General features: G+C 40.3%; 1 protein-coding gene across 2 annotated transcripts; it reads left to right on the plus strand.

The window, feature by feature from the left end:
- The first annotated feature begins 10,894 nt into the window (after positions 1-10,894).
- On the plus strand, positions 10,895-15,274 carry zranb2 (zinc finger, RAN-binding domain containing 2). Of its 2 annotated transcripts, XM_023411038.2 has the most exons (10): positions 10,895-11,028; positions 11,711-11,763; positions 11,846-11,954; positions 12,112-12,194; positions 12,280-12,356; positions 12,484-12,633; positions 12,732-12,895; positions 13,393-13,452; positions 13,938-14,087; positions 14,315-15,274. In XM_023411038.2, the coding sequence occupies exons 1-10, from the start codon at positions 10,973-10,975 to the stop codon at positions 14,370-14,372; spliced, it is 960 nt and encodes a 319-aa protein (XP_023266806.1). In that variant the 5' UTR covers positions 10,895-10,972; the 3' UTR covers positions 14,373-15,274. The 2 variants fall into 2 exon arrangements, with proteins under 2 accessions (XP_023266806.1, XP_087031442.1); XM_087175316.1 differs by having other exon boundaries at positions 13,938-15,274.
- Positions 15,275-16,625: the final 1,351 nt, after the last annotated feature.

Consider the following 16,625-nt stretch of genomic DNA (forward strand, 5'->3'; position numbering starts at 1 on the left):
AGAGGATATCTATTGTGTCAGGCTGTTACAGTCTGAAAAGAATGAGGCTTGACTCAATGAATAGGTTTTCATATTCATAATTGGCTATGCCCTGTGTCTCTGTGTAGTTTTCTTTGCATGCTTATCACAATAACACAGAGTGATAATCGGCTGTTATCTCAATCCCCAAAACTCTCATTTCAACAGAGGTTATTAGAGAGTGAAATAGCTAGCCATGTAGCCCCTCACTATATTCCACGCACACACCCGCTCTCAGATAGAGTATGAAATAAGAGGCCTCTCAACTATTTAATAACCCAATTTACCAATGATGATGAAAACATATTCCCACTTACCTTTTCATCTAAAACGTGTTATGTTAAACTCAAGTAGTTTGAAATTATAAAAAAGGTGGGGACATCAATATTAATAAACAAGGGGCTCCTTGGGCCAACACATCAACAGTGTCCTCTTGTGGTGGCATGGATTTAGGAGATGTCCCGTCTGTTTGTTGCCGGAGTCCAACTGTCCCAGATTTCTGTTGCTTTGCCAGGATGCCTTGACATCTGCCAGACACAATTGTGCCCGGCTGTCTTGAAAGGTGGCAGCAATGTGGCATGATTTGCAAAGAATTTTGGGGGTTTGGAGAGCTGCTAGAAGAAAATTCAATTCAACAAAACCAACAATTGGACGGTGCACCATTAAGCTGTATTTATTTTCATGTCCATCAAAAAAACAGCCATGCCACCTTCATTTTGCGCTTCTTCTACCATTTGGATTTTTTTATTTGCTCCACCAGCATCCATACAGTGACCCAATTCATGCTTAAGGATTCAAAGTTTCATTTGAGAGTCATTAACAGCTGTTAGCTGATCACCATGTTTTCATTGCATTCCAAGTAATCAGTCTGTCTCTGTATCATATCTAACTTTCCTTTACTCTGACTTCCTCAGGCTTTCTTCTCCTCAGTCCTCCTCTAACCATTTCTCCCAATCTTCTGTGGTGAATTCATAGGTGTTTCGGTCTGTTCACAGTGTGCATGTGCATGTGCATGTGTGTGTGTGTGTGAGTGTGTGTGTGTGTGTGTGTGTGTGTGTGTGTGGGCTGGTACCCAAGTCATCCCAAATGACCTTGCATCCTCATTATTCTTTGCAGCCAGGCACTTCAAAGCAAGCTGTGGGATGGCAGAGTAGAAATGATGAAGTGGTGTCTGATCTCGCACTGATTCTTGCTCTGACTGATACATACTTGCATGCTGCTTGCTCGCACTAATATAGTCAACATTATTAGGAGGGTAGGAAGAGGAGAGCCTTTAAAGTCGTCCTCATAAGAGGATGCTGTGTTTCCAGCGATGTAAATAATTCATAACATCTTGCAACACATTTGCTAATATCACTGAGATGCAATTCTGTGGGCTTCCCCATGGTTTTCCCACTATGACTCCAGCACGCTGTGGGTCTCCTGAAGTCAAACCAAAAAGTATGATCCTGCTCGAAATTCTCAGCGGTTCATTTGAAATCACTGATTCATAAATGTTGGATGGCACTGGGCGCTGATTTTAGTGAAAGGGTTAATGGCTCAGAGGGTGGTTCTTGTCCTGATCAGTATAAAAGATGTGGGCACAATTCCCATTTAGCAAATAGTCATTTGTGGCTCTTAATATTACCTCTGTGACATTTCCTCTGGCATCCAGCAGAGATGATTTAATGAGCTGGAGGTTTTTATTCAGCAGCTGCACCAGAGATAAACCTTGTAGCTTGTCCCCACAAACCCTCCCCCTCCCTCTCCTCCTCTTTCTTTTTCACAGATATCGCCCTTGCTCGCTCTATCTGCCTCCCTGTTACCCCCTCTCTCATTCTGACAGGCATGACATGGAAGTGGTAAGCCCCACTTCTGTGCAGTAGCTGGTTGTGGGCCGTGCTGCTGAGTGGCTGGCACATCACAGCACCTCTGCCTCGGGAGATAGAGCCATTTGAATTGTATTCCTCAGCCCACCGAGCGCTACACTGGATATTATCATCAAATGGGCAGCAGCACCAAGAGTCTGACACACCGGTTAAATTTGACGTCTAATGTGAAATGAAGAGTCAACATTTTTGCTGTGTATGCATCTGATGAGTGTGTCTCTTCTGTGTGTTGAGAGGAGAGGATGTGAGTGGGTGTAGGGGCATGGTTGTGGCAGTTAGAGTTTGTCCATGTTTCAGTGCAAGTGTGTTGCATTCAAAGAGATGTGCAAAGGGAGCCAATCTGCTTTCCCACTTTTCAGCAGTTCTTAGCAGGTAATTACCGGCTCACCCATGAAATACCAACATGGTGCTGGGACACTGGTGATGTTGGAAAGGCGACATAGGTCATCTTGTAATTATGACTCCTTCCTTCTGCCTTTATTGTCTGTGCATAATCAGCTCCATCAGGGCTGAAATAATTGATTCTCCATTTATGCTAATGGTATGGATCTGGAGCGTAGAGGAGCAAATACTCAGCCATGTTGTCTTTCGGCCGTGACATTTAAAATGGAATGAAGAAACTGTTAGATTCCAGTCAGATAGCAAGATGTTTTTTGCTCTGGCCTCAGTGATAGCCTTGAGTAGAGGCGCCAGGTTGCACTTGTACTAACCAGACCAGACAGTGAACGAGAATGAGACCTTCAGATGTATTTCATCGCTGCCTGTTTAGGGACCTTTACCATTGTGTATCAACTGATGGTGGTAAATTAGATCGCACTCATGCATGCAGAGCCTTACCAATTAATCCCCCCACCAACCAAGTGGTGTGAGGCTCTAAACACAGACTCATGTAGGCAAGACGGATCCAGACAAGCTTGCCCGCTCACCCACAGAGATGCATATGGGCAGATTTGAAGCAAGGCGCATTTGCACACACACATACCTCCAGTCCAAACAACCACATGCAAAAATATGCACATGCACAGTCATTCCGATTCATATTATCTGTGAACATGATCATTTTATAGCAAAATGACTGAAAGAGGTGTGATGTGATCCAACTTTGCTCTGCCAGATAATGTAAATCTGACAACCATGAGAATTCTCTCAAGTTTATATTTAACAGTTTAAAATACTGGGGACCTGTTGTTTAATCAAGCAAATGTGTAATACTTTCATCAACTACTGCGCTCAAAAACCTCCCATATTATGTTTTCATTTAGCCCTTTCAATCATTTAGTGTCAATCAAAGGTCGACTCTTTCCAGAAACTCAATATCTCGCTTAGGAGAGCAATTTATTTGTAAATATTTTTAATTAACCTGCCTTCAGTTTGGCTGCTATGAGAATATCAAGCTCCTCGTCAAACTGCCAAATTACACTCCACAGACCCCTTTCATCCAATAGCAATGTCACAAAAATATCTGACTAACGCTTCATAAAAAGAAGCCATCGCCTCACAACTACCTCCGAATCCCTTAGTTCTTTAATGTCAATCACCTGTCAGGCCATGGCTGATAGGCTGCCAGCAGCCCAGCAGGCTGCCTGTGGCAGGAAAAGGTAGCATTCTCTCATGGGAATCAAAGTTTTTCAGTTAATATTCATGACATGAGCAAATCACTTGTATGACCAGTGCCCTCCTCATGGAGAGCAATTGCATTAACATTGTAGCAAATGTAGTAAAAAAGATCTTTACATATCAAATCAATGTAGAAAATTTTGTGAAATATGTACAAGGCTGCGTAAACATCTGAGTCCATCTTAGTGGTGCACTCAGTTCCATGAAATTTGCTTTAGCTGCCAGCCTCCAAATCTCACCGTGCCAAATGGGCACTTACAAATAGCCAGTTAACAAAACCTGCACACCAAGGAGCCTCTGCCATGGACAGCGGTCTCCCTAGAGAAAACCCTTCAAACAAAGGCAACATGGTGGAGAAGGCCACGATGGCTCTATCTCATTCCTCCCTGCCACTCACACGGCACACATATCAATCACAGCCCGCCGGCCTCAGATCCAAGCAGCTCCTTGGATGCAATTTGTCACAGGTCCTTAGGCACTGACTTACTTCTAAAAAGCTCAACTAATCTGCCTAAGATAACCGTCTTAGATTTCCTTGGTGGGTGTTAATCAAAATGATCTGCTCTGTGTCCAAGAAATAACCACTGGTCACTATGAGGGGGGAAATTACGATCAAAGCAAATTGTTAATCTAATGGAAATGGATGAGGATGGAGGATTGAATTAGTTTTGACACTTTGAGAAATTCTCTTTTCTTTTTTAAACAGAGTAATATTGAGTTTGGTGTATGAGTGCTCTGGTTTCTTTTTCTTTTCTGGAAAGATAGGTCGGGTAAACCAAAAGAACAGATGAGTTTAAAATCTCAATCTGAGTGTTAATTCTGCTCATCATTTTAACATTGTCTCTCATTATTTGACTCAGGTCTTCCTTTAGCATGAACTTCTCCATCCAGCAACAGATTACTCATGAATAAGAGCCTGCATTATTCAGTGACTGCTGCTATATCTACCAGCCAAATGCTTCAGCCTGCATGGTGAAAGGATTCTCCAGCAAGGAGGATACATGTCACCCCTTCAAGAGCAATTGCCATTCTCAGTGAGCCCTCCATGGGAGCAAGCTGCTTAGAGGTTGGTGTGATGGGCCCAATTTAATGCTCCATTATGCAAATTGATCATCTCAATTGACCATCACTCCGGTAATAGGACGGGCTGGGTGGGTGCAGGAGGTGTGTGGGGTGTCTTTTAAAAAGAAAAACATCCGACCAAAGTCCCAGCTGCTAAAAATAAGCGAGGTGAGTAAAAACGTGAAGGAATGCATCACAACTTTCCCCAATGAGGCATGACGGAGAAGAGTGACAGGAAGTTAATGGCTGTCTTGGTGACCTCTCTAACGACCAGTCACATTTAAAAGTCACCAATCTTGTGTCTCTTCTGAGAAAAGGTGGGATATAACGATAAAATACAGCATTTGCATGATGAGTTTCAGCTTGATAACATTTTCACACTTATATTGACTCAGGATACGGTTTTCTCCTTCGATTTCTCCCTTTGAAGCCGACTCCCTTGTTGATAATTCCATGATTCCAGATGGATTAGAGGAGCAAAGCAGGGATATTTGTTTTCATTTCAATCTCACTCGGAGTTGATATTCCACAAATTATGCATTGTAGTGAACACAAATTGAGTGAGATATTCTTTATTTAATGAGGAGATTTTCAGCGTGCTTATCCCCCTGCGACCCTGTGAAGAATCACACGGCACACTTGAGTTTCCCTCAGAATGGACAGGGCGCAGGAAAGTCAGAGTATGGGCGAATTAATTTTGTCAGTGCCTAATTGCATTTATTGGCCATGCCTGGCACCTCCTAATCCTGGATTATGATGATGCATTAACAGCTGTGACTGGCTGTTTACAAGGCATTTATTAGCCGGTGTCAACATAACGAGACAAATTCCACCTATCACATTAATCAGCCCAGTGCCAGGACTATGTCACTGCCAAGAGCAGAGCCAGATGATGCATAGGCCAAAGCTGCGCTGAAACTGCTTCCTATTTTCCTGCATTAGCCATTGTTATATGGCAATGAGATTACCTCTTCAGTAACTGTCAGCTCTGCAGTGTGACGTGAAATTTGAAGTGAATAAAGAAAAGGGGAGGGGGGGGGGTTAACGGGAGAAGAATTGTGGGATCAAATACACGGTTGAGTGCATCAAATCACAAAAACAATTTTCCTCACATAATGTTTCTAACTGAAGTCAGGTCACTTAATTACAGTCTGAGTATTGTTTACTGTGAACTCATCTCCTCTTCCTTTTTCTTAGTCCATCTGTCAGCTTCCCCTCACTCTACCTATCTCATTTTCACATTTTGTCTCCTCTGCCACAAGAATATACAACATCCCAAAAACAAAACCACCATGTGGTGTGTGAAATGTTATCAAATGCATCAAGAAATATAAAATTGTAAAGATGTTTTCATGAATTGTGTTTGATAATTGATTAAAGGCTGATCCATCTTGGCTGTTCTATTATTATGGAATGAACGTAAATAGCTTTGGCACAAAAAGAGAAGCTATAATTAAGATAGAACTAGTACTCTGTTTAATTGAGCTTCTTCTTTTTTTTCCAGTTAATGTTTTAGTCACTCAGAGACTTTGTGTGATACTCAGTTTATTCTGCCTCGGGTTGGAGCTCGAAAGAACATTGATTTCTTTCCTTTGCAAGTGGTCCCCAAAAGTTATACACAGCAATTAAACAGGAGTCCGCTCGACAGACCTGACAAAACCATTTGAGAAATGACACTGGAGAACATCCCGCTGGCTTTGTCTTAATGTAAGCAGGGGTTTAGATATTGCATTTTGTACTGACACACATCAGGGCATCATTAAGTGAGCTCACCTCTTGCCCTGTAAACACTTTATCTGTGGAATTCTCTGATTCCATTTTAGGAACAATGTCTGGTCTCAGACTTGGAGCTAACATCACTCCTCCAATTCTCTGGCCTGTCTAGATCTGCCGGACTCGACACATTGATATTGTCAGTGAGGAATGCTCAAGATCACCTGCAAGCTCAAGGCATTATGATTGTCTCTACTCAAAAACATGCCTCTGCTAAAAGAGCATGGTTTTGGAATAGTGCTTTTTCTTCATAGAGGGATCTTTCCTGAACTTTGGATCATAAGAATTATCACTGTGGTGACTAAAAAACGGATAAAAATGAAATTGGAAACAGTTCAGAGAAGTATATCAATATAAATGGCTTCCAAAAATAAGCACCAGTAGATGAATACTTAACATAAAAATGCTTTAACGCACTGACACAATCAAAACTGATGAGCCAGTGGAACTCGCTCCATCTTGCAGTTTATTACTGCTAAACAGATTTATTAATTTCAAATTTTACACATCATATCATGCTTTGTCGATTACTTTTACAAGAAGTAGTGAGACTGGACTGTAAAATGCATGCTCTCTGGCTCCCAAAATGAATGTGCTTTAGTGATAAGGACCGGCTGAGAGGACAGGAGATACGGCACAATGCAGCGGCACATCTTCCAGCTCGAGCTGTTTCACTGTGCAGTAGTCTGCGTTATATAATTCTGATGGGGTTCGCTGGCACCTCACAGTTCACCTATCGCCTGTAAAGTGTGAACACAGGACCGCCTCTCCGTACTTGCAGACATGCCCCATAAGAGCAGAGTGTCAAATTACATCCAACAAACAGCCCCACACTTGATGTTTGTTTGGCGCATGGGAAATACATGTTACTCCCCTGATTAATGCTGAATCATGATATTGAGATAAGAGCGGAGGGTGGAGTGCACCAGCACACACCAGCCTCCAACTCTTCACCCTCACCCTACCCCCTTTTCACGGAAACAGCTCCCTGCCATCTGTCAGTATTGGAAAGTCCTGGCAGCTTGCAGCAGGTTTTTCCAAACCTGCATACATGGCTGCCTTTCCCTGTCAGAGACTCTGCTGTGCATGAACCTTCAACCGTATCCAGCCACTGGGCTAGAAAACGGTGTCAGCCTAGCCAAAGCCTCATTGACACCCATGAAAAATCTCTCTTAGTAGTGTTATTGACCCAGGACATAATCAGATGGTGGGCTGTACATTGGGCAGAAAGGGACAGAGTAAAGTTAAAAAAGCATTACAGCCAGCGAAGCCACTGTCACGTAATTGGACGCTGTTTACCTAAGTGTTATTTAATTGCCTGACTACTCTCTGAATCTTTAGTGCAACTCTGTGCAGTAAACAAACATACATACCACAGCTTTGGCAGTGTCTCCTTATTAGTTATTCATGGCTTCATTTGCTTCATATCTCTCCTCAATGCTGAAAGCAAACAAAAAAGTACATCCTCAGCTGGAACCTGTGAGTAGAGGTGGTTCCTGTGCTGCCTGTGAGAAGGAGCAAGCTTCCCGTCTCGAAAAATCACTTCAATGAAGCGAACAGAGCTCAAACCGAACAGAGAGGATGTCTTATCATGAACAAATAACAAACTATGTGTGAAGAGATGGCTGTTTTCGTGTAATATCAAACTACTGGCCTGTGTGTACAATATTTTGAATTATACTGATGAAGGTCCAAAAGTCATTTCCTTTAACAGCAAGAGGCTGAATAATAAAACATGCCTCTCTCGCCTCTGATACATTATCCTTGCTGGCCTCTAGTCCTAATAAACCTTGTGTGGGGCTCATAAATCAAGTACATGTCTCCCTAACAGATACATGATGATTAAAACAACGTATGATTAAAAAATCTTGTCCAGTTCATCTCTGTTGTATTCAATTAAATAAACCCATCTTGTCCAAGACATAAGGGACAAGCCTCAGCAACGCCATTTCACCACTGTCAAGCAGGCAAAAGGAACAGAAAAGAAAGTAAATGACTCTAGTTGAGACACCAAAATGGCTACTGGTGTGGCCTCAGGGTCACGGACCAGCTGTGACAGCGACCTCCAAGGGTCTTTGACTTTGACCGACAGCAGATTGGGTGGACAAGGGCAATTCTAGAGCAGCCAAAGCTCTGCTTCAGTTGGAACAGTTGTTAAGTATTATCACATGAGAAGTAAGTTCAACTTGCAGGCTTTGCCTCGTCTTCATTAACGGCATTTACATCCCAGCAACATATGGCGTGCTACTTCCTGCACGTTGGCTACTCTGATATTTAAAGTTGTAACATCTTTTCATCTGGATTTATTAAATATTTTGTGTCCGTGTCTTCCTAGTGGCTCTGTTGTTGCAAGGTCGAATTTGACTGATAGTTTTCTTCAAAATATTTTTTATAATTTATCACTTGCAATAATATTTACTGATTGGATCCTGTGAAATGTCAAGCTGTCAGCTGACTAAAGGACGTGAACTTCAGATAATTAGAGCTTCTTTTTTTTTTTTCCTGTAATGCACAAATAGAGGTTTGTAAATTGTCTCCACATTTCTTACGTCGATGATTTCAGCACTGGTAGTATCACATGAGATGTGAATCATTTACTTTCTTTTCTGTTCCATTTTGCCTGTTTTTGACAGCAGTGAAATGACATTGCTGAGGCTCGTCCCTTATGTCTTGGACAAGATGGGTTTATTTAATTGAGTACAATGGAGATGAACTGAACAAGATTGTTTAATCATACATAGTTTTAATCATCATGTATCTGTTAGGGAGACATGTACTTGATTTATGAGAACCATAAGCGGACTTTCTCCCTGTTCTCCATTTGAAGCTGTTCTGTGAGAGATTGGTGCTTTACGAGACTTTTAATATCAATGCTACTGGCAGACACTTCCAACTAGTGGATAGTTCACCAGCAATTCATTTTTCTATCACTTGACAAATACTATCAAAGATCATAAGGACCTGTAAGAATCAACATTTATATTTTAGAACTAATTTTGTGACCCATTTTTGTGTGCATGTTTGGTAGCAACACACAAAACAATTATATGGAAACAACATAACTCATTTATACTGTACTGAAGCAAGTGTCCTAAAAGCTTGATCTCATATATACAGTGAATTTGATGAATGTATAAATATTACTACACATTGTAAGTATATATGTAAGTATGTTTTTTGTGACAGTCAAGAAAGAGCAGAATCTGCAAAACTCTAGTAATACATATTTATCAAAATTGGATCATATTTACCCCTGCTTCATATGATTCAAATGAATATTATAAAATACATTGTATCAGAAAATGTTCATGTGAAATTTAGAGAAGCACATGTGAACATTCACTCTGAGCCCAGTTGAAGCGACTTTTTTTCATAACCTTACACAGGTCTGATCTAGATGAACCAGCAAAATCATTGGGAGCCTGTGAGCAGATGACAAAGTCCTAAATAAAACAGGAGGGTCTGTGAACATGTGCAGTGTTAAACGTTGACATTCACTGCCATCTAGTGGTGGTGGTGGTACTGACATTGTAAGAAGACAAGTGACAACTAGTGAATTCAGTTTAGGATTTCAAACTGTTAAATTTGGATTCTGAATTTGTGAGAGAGGGACATCATGGGTAGAGTCAACAAAACTTCTTTTACAATAGATCTTTAATCACACATGAGCTCAAATACTGTCATCTGGACATCCACTCTCACCATTACAATATCTTTCATCTTTTAGTATTTAAAGGTATAGGTCGAACAGTGTAAACAACAAAGTGAAGGCTACATTTAATTTTATTAATATTAACAATTTACCCCTGAGTCTATGAACCTGCATTTCCTCTTTTCACAAGATACACAATAGAAGGATCTGTGCAAGGTAGAATTTATTGTCATTCTCGCCATATATAATATTCAGTATACAGGGGAATGAAACTGTGTTTCTTTATATAGTTTACTCATTAAGAACAATTAAAATAAATAAATAGGCAAATAAATGCTCTGCTTTTCAAGTATGTGGTTCAGCCCAAACAAATTATAATAGGCTATACCTATAGGGATGTTAAGTCTGTGTGGTATTCAAGAGCAAATATTTAGCCACATTGTAACTGTAGCCTATAGCCTATGATCTTGTAGGTATGTTTACTGTAATATTGGCATTACAGTAATAACAGTAATAACTGTTAACTTTTGATGACAAAATTTAAAAACTGACGGGACCCTGTAAGTTTAACACTATTACCTTTGTATGAAATTATAATTCCCGATTATAATACTTTATTTTCATTGTATAACGTTTCTCAACAGAAAATAGGTTTGTCCTTTGTCAGTGTTACATTCAGGCGCTTTCGGGAATATCGAATATTACATAAAACCTAATTTGTTCAGATTATGTAGGCTAGACAATAATACGTATGTTCTTACACTGTACAAAGTGGTTTTGTCGATCAAAAGGCTACCTGGTAAAATAGTGGACAGAACAGAATATGTCACAAACCTCATGTCCAAATTACGAGCAGAGACAGGGTGAGAGTTTACAGCTACCAAAAGCCCCTGAAGGCAGCAGTGGAGGGAGGCGGTGTTGCTGAGCTGAACGCAGTGAGCACACCCTGCCAGCGAGCCACTCAGTGTTAACAGGCACAAAAATGTCAGGGAAGAGTTTTCGAGTCAGCGACGGGGACTGGATTTGTCCTGATAAAAAGTAAGTGCTCCTCACGCATAGAACAAGGTCCCATTTTACGTCCCATGTGGTTCAATTTGGCCGAGGACGTCTGTTTAATTTTGCGGTCGTGCTAACAGTCAAACATTAGTTAGCTTCGGCCTTCTAGCATTTGGTTCATGCTAACGTTGACTAGCAAAGTAAACTAACTAACATTTACCTTATGTTCTACTATTTAGCTACACTATCATCAGAATAAACACGATATGTCAATTGTACATTTTAATGTTGGGACCTGTCTGGGATTTTCGGGGTCAAGGAGTTTCAATGTAAGTTGTCGGTGTGCGGAGACTTTCAAGATAGCAAGCTAGCTGTCGTTATCTTGTGTGGGTTGAGGTTATAGTCTCCACTTACTATTGTGGGTGGTGTTTACTATGTTGTAGAAGCCAAGTTGTCATGAGGGTTGCTTTAAGCTAGAGTCAGCAATATCATGTTGCAAATGGTCTGCATTTAAACCGTGACCAGACAGACAAGCCAGCTGCAGTCGGCAGTGCGCAGGCCTTTGACACAGCGTGTCCAATGAAAGACTGCTAGCTAATGGTGTGGCACATGAAAAATAAATAAACCAACACAACTCATTTGGCGATTGTTGCTTGAAGCACACTCAGCGTGTGCCTCAGAGATTAAGTAACAAGCTCAAGCCTTATTTTATGTGCTTTTGCAGGTGTGGAAACGTGAACTTTGCTAGAAGAACTAGTTGTAACAGATGTGGCAGGGGTGAGTCATTCTTGCAAATTATTATATCTTGCAGAATACTTTTACTATAACTCTACTATAAAACATTGTTTTGTGTCCACAGAGAAAACCACAGAGGCAAAGATGATGAAAGCAGGAGGAACAGAGATTGGGAAAACCTTGGCTGAGAAGAGTAGAGGCCTCTTCAGTGCAAATGACTGGCAGTGCAAAACGTATGTATATATTGTAAATACCAGTACAGGTTGTCATCATCAAACACGTACTTGTTATAATTATCATTAAGTGAATACATTTCCAGTTCCACCGGTGCAGATATAAAGTCTGAGAGGTTAGATGATGCAATTTTTTCCCCTTCTTGTTTTCATTAAGATGCGGCAATGTGAACTGGGCAAGGCGGTCGGAGTGCAACATGTGTAACACACCTAAATATGCTAAGCTTGAAGAGAGAACAGGTAACGCATCAAATATATTATTAGTCGATTCTTTTCATGCTTTTGAATACTAGTACTTGACTTGTTTTTTATCTCATGTTCGCAGGTTATGGAGGAGGTTTCAATGAAAGGGAAAATGTAGAATACATTGAACGGGAGGAATCTGATGGTGAATATGATGAGGTGAGCTAACTGATACTGAATCATCAATCAAGTGAAATGTTTGATTATTGAAACACTTAAGACAAGTTAGCATTTGTAGGTGTAATTTTTACTGATTATAGAATATGTTCTCTTGTTAATATTGCAGTTTGGTAGGAAAAAGAAAAAGTATCGTGGGAAGACCAACAGCACATCTTCCTCAAAAGAAACTGAAAAGAAAGAAGTAGCAAAAGAGGAAGATGATGAGGAAGACGATGAAGACGATGAAGATGGTGACCTCTCCAAGTACAAACTGGATGTAAGAATAATGGCTGGAGCTGGAAATTCAAAAGAACAAATGTTATAAATAAAACACTAGCCAATATGTATGTATTATTAAAAACACCTTCTCTCCAGGATGATGATGACGACGATGAAGACGACGGAGACCTGTCAAAGTATGACCTCAACGCCAGTGATGAAGATGACAAGCCAGCTAAGAAAAAGGGCAGCCGCTCGGGATCATCCCGTTCCCGCTCATCCTCGCGCTCCTCCAGCTCCAGTTCACGGTCGAGGTCCAGGTAAAAGGGTACAGGTCAAGGGTAACTCCGGGCAAAATGTCAGTATCAGCTCAATCTTCCTTCTGATTTACTGATCAACATCCATCAAATGTCCTGTTCTGATGATTTGTTGTTTTCCCTCTTCTTAACCCCTCCCCCTCTGTGCTGTAAGACAGTGATGTGCAGATGGAATGATATCTCTTGATAACATCTTTTGTGTTGGGTTTTGAAATGTCCATGACTTAAGATGGAAGGAATGTATTGTTTATGCTGCAGCCTTTTATCATAAAAAGCTCACCAAGATTTCCTTTCGCAATTGTTATCTATTGATTCACATGCTCCAGTCTTAATGGAATTGTTGACTACAGGTTTTAGTCATCTCTCTATTTCTCAATACAGTAAAGCAAGACTGTGCAGTGCAGTTAAATGTTTTGCCTGTGCATTGACACATAAACCCCGTATGTAGCAACGTTTTTGTGTGGAAAATATTGGAAAGGTTCTGTTTTTTTGTCTTTCAGGTCCCGCTCTAGAAGCTCATCCAGTTCCAGATCTGGATCTCGCTCGAGGTCCCACTCCAGGTGAATGAGGTGACATGCACTCTCTCCCTTTAGAGAGTGTATGTATGGGGCTGTAAGCTCCACAACAGTCCTAATCACTAGTTAGTGCTTATCCCACTCTGATTCCTTTTTCTTAATCTGCTGATAGTAATTTTGGTCTTGAGGCAAACTCATAAACTGCCATGACGGTTTTCAATCTGTTGACATAGGTTTGTTTAGAATTGGGCCGAAGTAAAAATAAAACGCAGTCTTGGATTGAGTTTAAATGTTACCAAGGCATCTGGGGTCTTCATCAAGCATCTCTCAGCAGTGGAGTTGGCTTTGCCTGCTCGGTTAGTGTCAGTATATTCATAAGAAGCTAAATATTAGCCTTACAGCATCTTTGGTAAAATTTCTCCATACCATAAGTCAGTGCTGTTATTCAGAGAAGCTTGATAAATACCCATCCTGGTGAAGCTTTTGCCTGGACCTTACTGACCTCGGTGCTTGGTTTATTCCTCCAAAAGATCCAGCTCCAGGTCTGGAAAGGGCTCCTCTCCCCGGAAGAGGTCCCGCTCACCTTCCTCCTCACCTGAGAGGAGACAGAAACGCAGTCGCTCCAGGTCCTCATCTGGAGGGAGAAAACGGAGGCGCTCTAGATCACGTTCGTCCGAAAGGTTTGGGTTTCTGTGGAATACCACAATGGCACTGATTATTATTAGCTTACTGTTGCCTCGCTTGTGGGATTTCAGATTTACAGAAATAGGTTCACATTTTCTCATGTTATGTTGTTTTTTTCTTTATATATATTTTATGATCTTGTATTTCGTGTATGCATAAGTGAATGTCAATAGCTGAGTCTGCTGACTTTGTTCCTCTTCCCATGGTGTTTGTGTGATTTCAGGCGCCGTGGGCAGTCCTCTGGATCCTCCCATTCTGGCTCCAGTTCAAAAAAGAAATAACTTTATTACAGCCTTTCAAACAAGACAAGGAACCTTAGTACAAGTGCATGTTGTGTTGCAAGGAAAACAACCACATCCATTGAGTATGCTGTTCATTTTCACAGAACCTCCAAAAGTCTTATCTCCCTTAAAAGAGCGGCAGTGTGACTTCTCTCTGCTGTTACCTGTCATTACATGCACCCTTTTAAAACCACACACCCCAAATCTGTGACAAGTGTCTGTAACTGTAGGTGTCCAATAAACATAAATGTTTGGTCCTATAAGGAAATCAGATATACTGTGAAGAGGCTGTATCCAGTTTTAAACCCATTCTGCTTCATATCGTCACAACAGTACATTTTATTCTACTCAACTGGGTAAAATGAAGTAAGGATTTGTGAATCCTTTTTGGCCCTATGAAACATCTGAGATCGTGTCTTAAAAAGTCTTTGGTTTTTTTTCTTTTTCTTTTATAAATACAGTCTTCATTTTTAAAATAAAAGGTGAAGTACTTAAGCATCAATTTAGAATACCAGAGATGTAGCATTGAATTTTGGCCTGTTTGTTTTTTTTCTTTTTGTTTTTTGGTAAATATATATTTTGTTTTATGTTTTCAAGGTAAGTATTTTACTTTTTAATATTGCTTGTTTTAAGTAAATTGCAGTAGGTTCTACATTTTTTGGTGTAATTTTTTTTCTTTACAAGATTGTGGCCTAATTTACAACTCGGTTATTCCTCTTCATTTTTCACTTGGAAAACTAATTTCTTCAATTAATAGTCAGATTTTTCTGCTCCAGAGTAGTGCAACAACAAAAACAATAACAAACATATGTCCCGATTTATAGTAGAATGTGGCAATACAGTCTTTTTAATGGTGAAACAACTTAAAATGTACACGTGTAAATAAAATCCTCTCGACATTGCTTCTTGTTAATTGTTTGTGTTTGATTTTCACACGGTAAGGATTGTCTTTTGAGACCTGGTATATCAAGCGTGTTGCATGTTCTAATGTTTATAGTGTAAGCTATAGTTAGATATCCCCATATTACGTTACTAGGTAACGTCATCCGTCAGCGTTCGCCAATGAAGCCCTTTTCCCAGTGAGTAAACCAGTTGAGTTCACTTGTCTTTTCTCCCGCATCCAGGCCACGTCAGACCAGATCTAGATATGCACTGGCTAGAATTGTCAAATTTGGACTATAGGTTAACCAGGAGAAGCTAAATATTGTTTTAAAACGCGGATTCATGTTTATGAGACATTCGTTGTATTTGTTTTGTGTAAAAAAAAAAAAAAAACATTTTTGTCATTTTTTTGTTTTCACAATACATGAGCCGTATCACGAATCTGAAACGGTTACTCGTGTCTATTTGTATTTCTAATTTTCTATCTGAATGACTATAAAATATCGTATGGCAAATTTTGTCTCATCCAGACCTCTAACTAAATATTAAAGTCCTATATAATTTGGCAGAGACTAAGTTGCTACAGGTGAAAATGGACCCATGCTCCACACATTTAGGCAATTGGTGTCATTCTCATTCTGGTCAACAGGTGGCACTTGTTGCTTCTGCAGACACGTGCCGAACAGAAGGCAGGTTGAATACCTTGGCATGCTCAGTTAATAAAGAAGGCAAATAGATAAATGGTATAGTACAGCTGTGTGGTACAAAATGTTAAGCACTGCATTTAAATTGGGCAAAATCAATTCTGTTACTGCAACATTTTGTTAAAAATACTGCTGTTGTAAACAGCTCAGAAAAGAACAACCCCGCAGTTAGCCTGTTGTCTGTGTTTTGGTAGTTAAAATGAAATGTATATAATCTGATGATTTCTCATAACAGCCAAATTTTTTACTGAATGCAAAAACACAAAACGTGTTTTATAAAAGAGGATACGCTTGCAAACCCTAATCATTATTGAACGTAGGCCTCATATGAATTGGCTTAGATGTTTGTCGGCTTGAAAAAATTTAATTACATACTTAAATGTGAAAACCCATCAAATGATCAACGGTCGGAGGTAGCCTGATGATTTAACACATCCCACCTTTATATAACCCCTCCTAGCTCTGCTCTCAGATGCTTAAGGACCATGTGTCCGTACTTTCCCCCGTAAGAGGCGCAGTGTAGGTTGTTTTTTTCCCACTATCTCATCAGATGAGTCCGCCTGTGTGCTCACTTCAAGATTTAAATGATCATCCCTGGCATCTTAACTTATGTGAGTCCGTAGCAGGTGCGTCTGAGAACTTGTTCCACTCATCTAAAGTGTCATAG

The sequence above is a fragment of the Seriola lalandi genome, unplaced genomic scaffold (genome assembly GCF_002814215.2).
Source record: "Seriola lalandi dorsalis isolate HSWRI2012SDOR001 ecotype SW California unplaced genomic scaffold, Sedor1 jcf7180002054446, whole genome shotgun sequence".
Taxonomy (NCBI): domain Eukaryota; kingdom Metazoa; phylum Chordata; class Actinopteri; order Carangiformes; family Carangidae; genus Seriola; species Seriola lalandi.

Coding starts and splice junctions, on each gene's coding strand:
- zranb2 (XM_087175316.1), top strand. CDS start 10,973: ATGTCAGGGAAGAGTTTTCGAGTCAGCGACGGGGACTGGATTTGTCCT. Junction 11,029..11,710: donor TGGATTTGTCCTGATAAAAA/GTAAGTGCTCCT, acceptor GTGCTTTTGCAG/GTGTGGAAACGTGAACTTTG. Junction 13,453..13,937: donor CGCTCGAGGTCCCACTCCAG/GTGAATGAGGTG, acceptor TTCCTCCAAAAG/ATCCAGCTCCAGGTCTGGAA.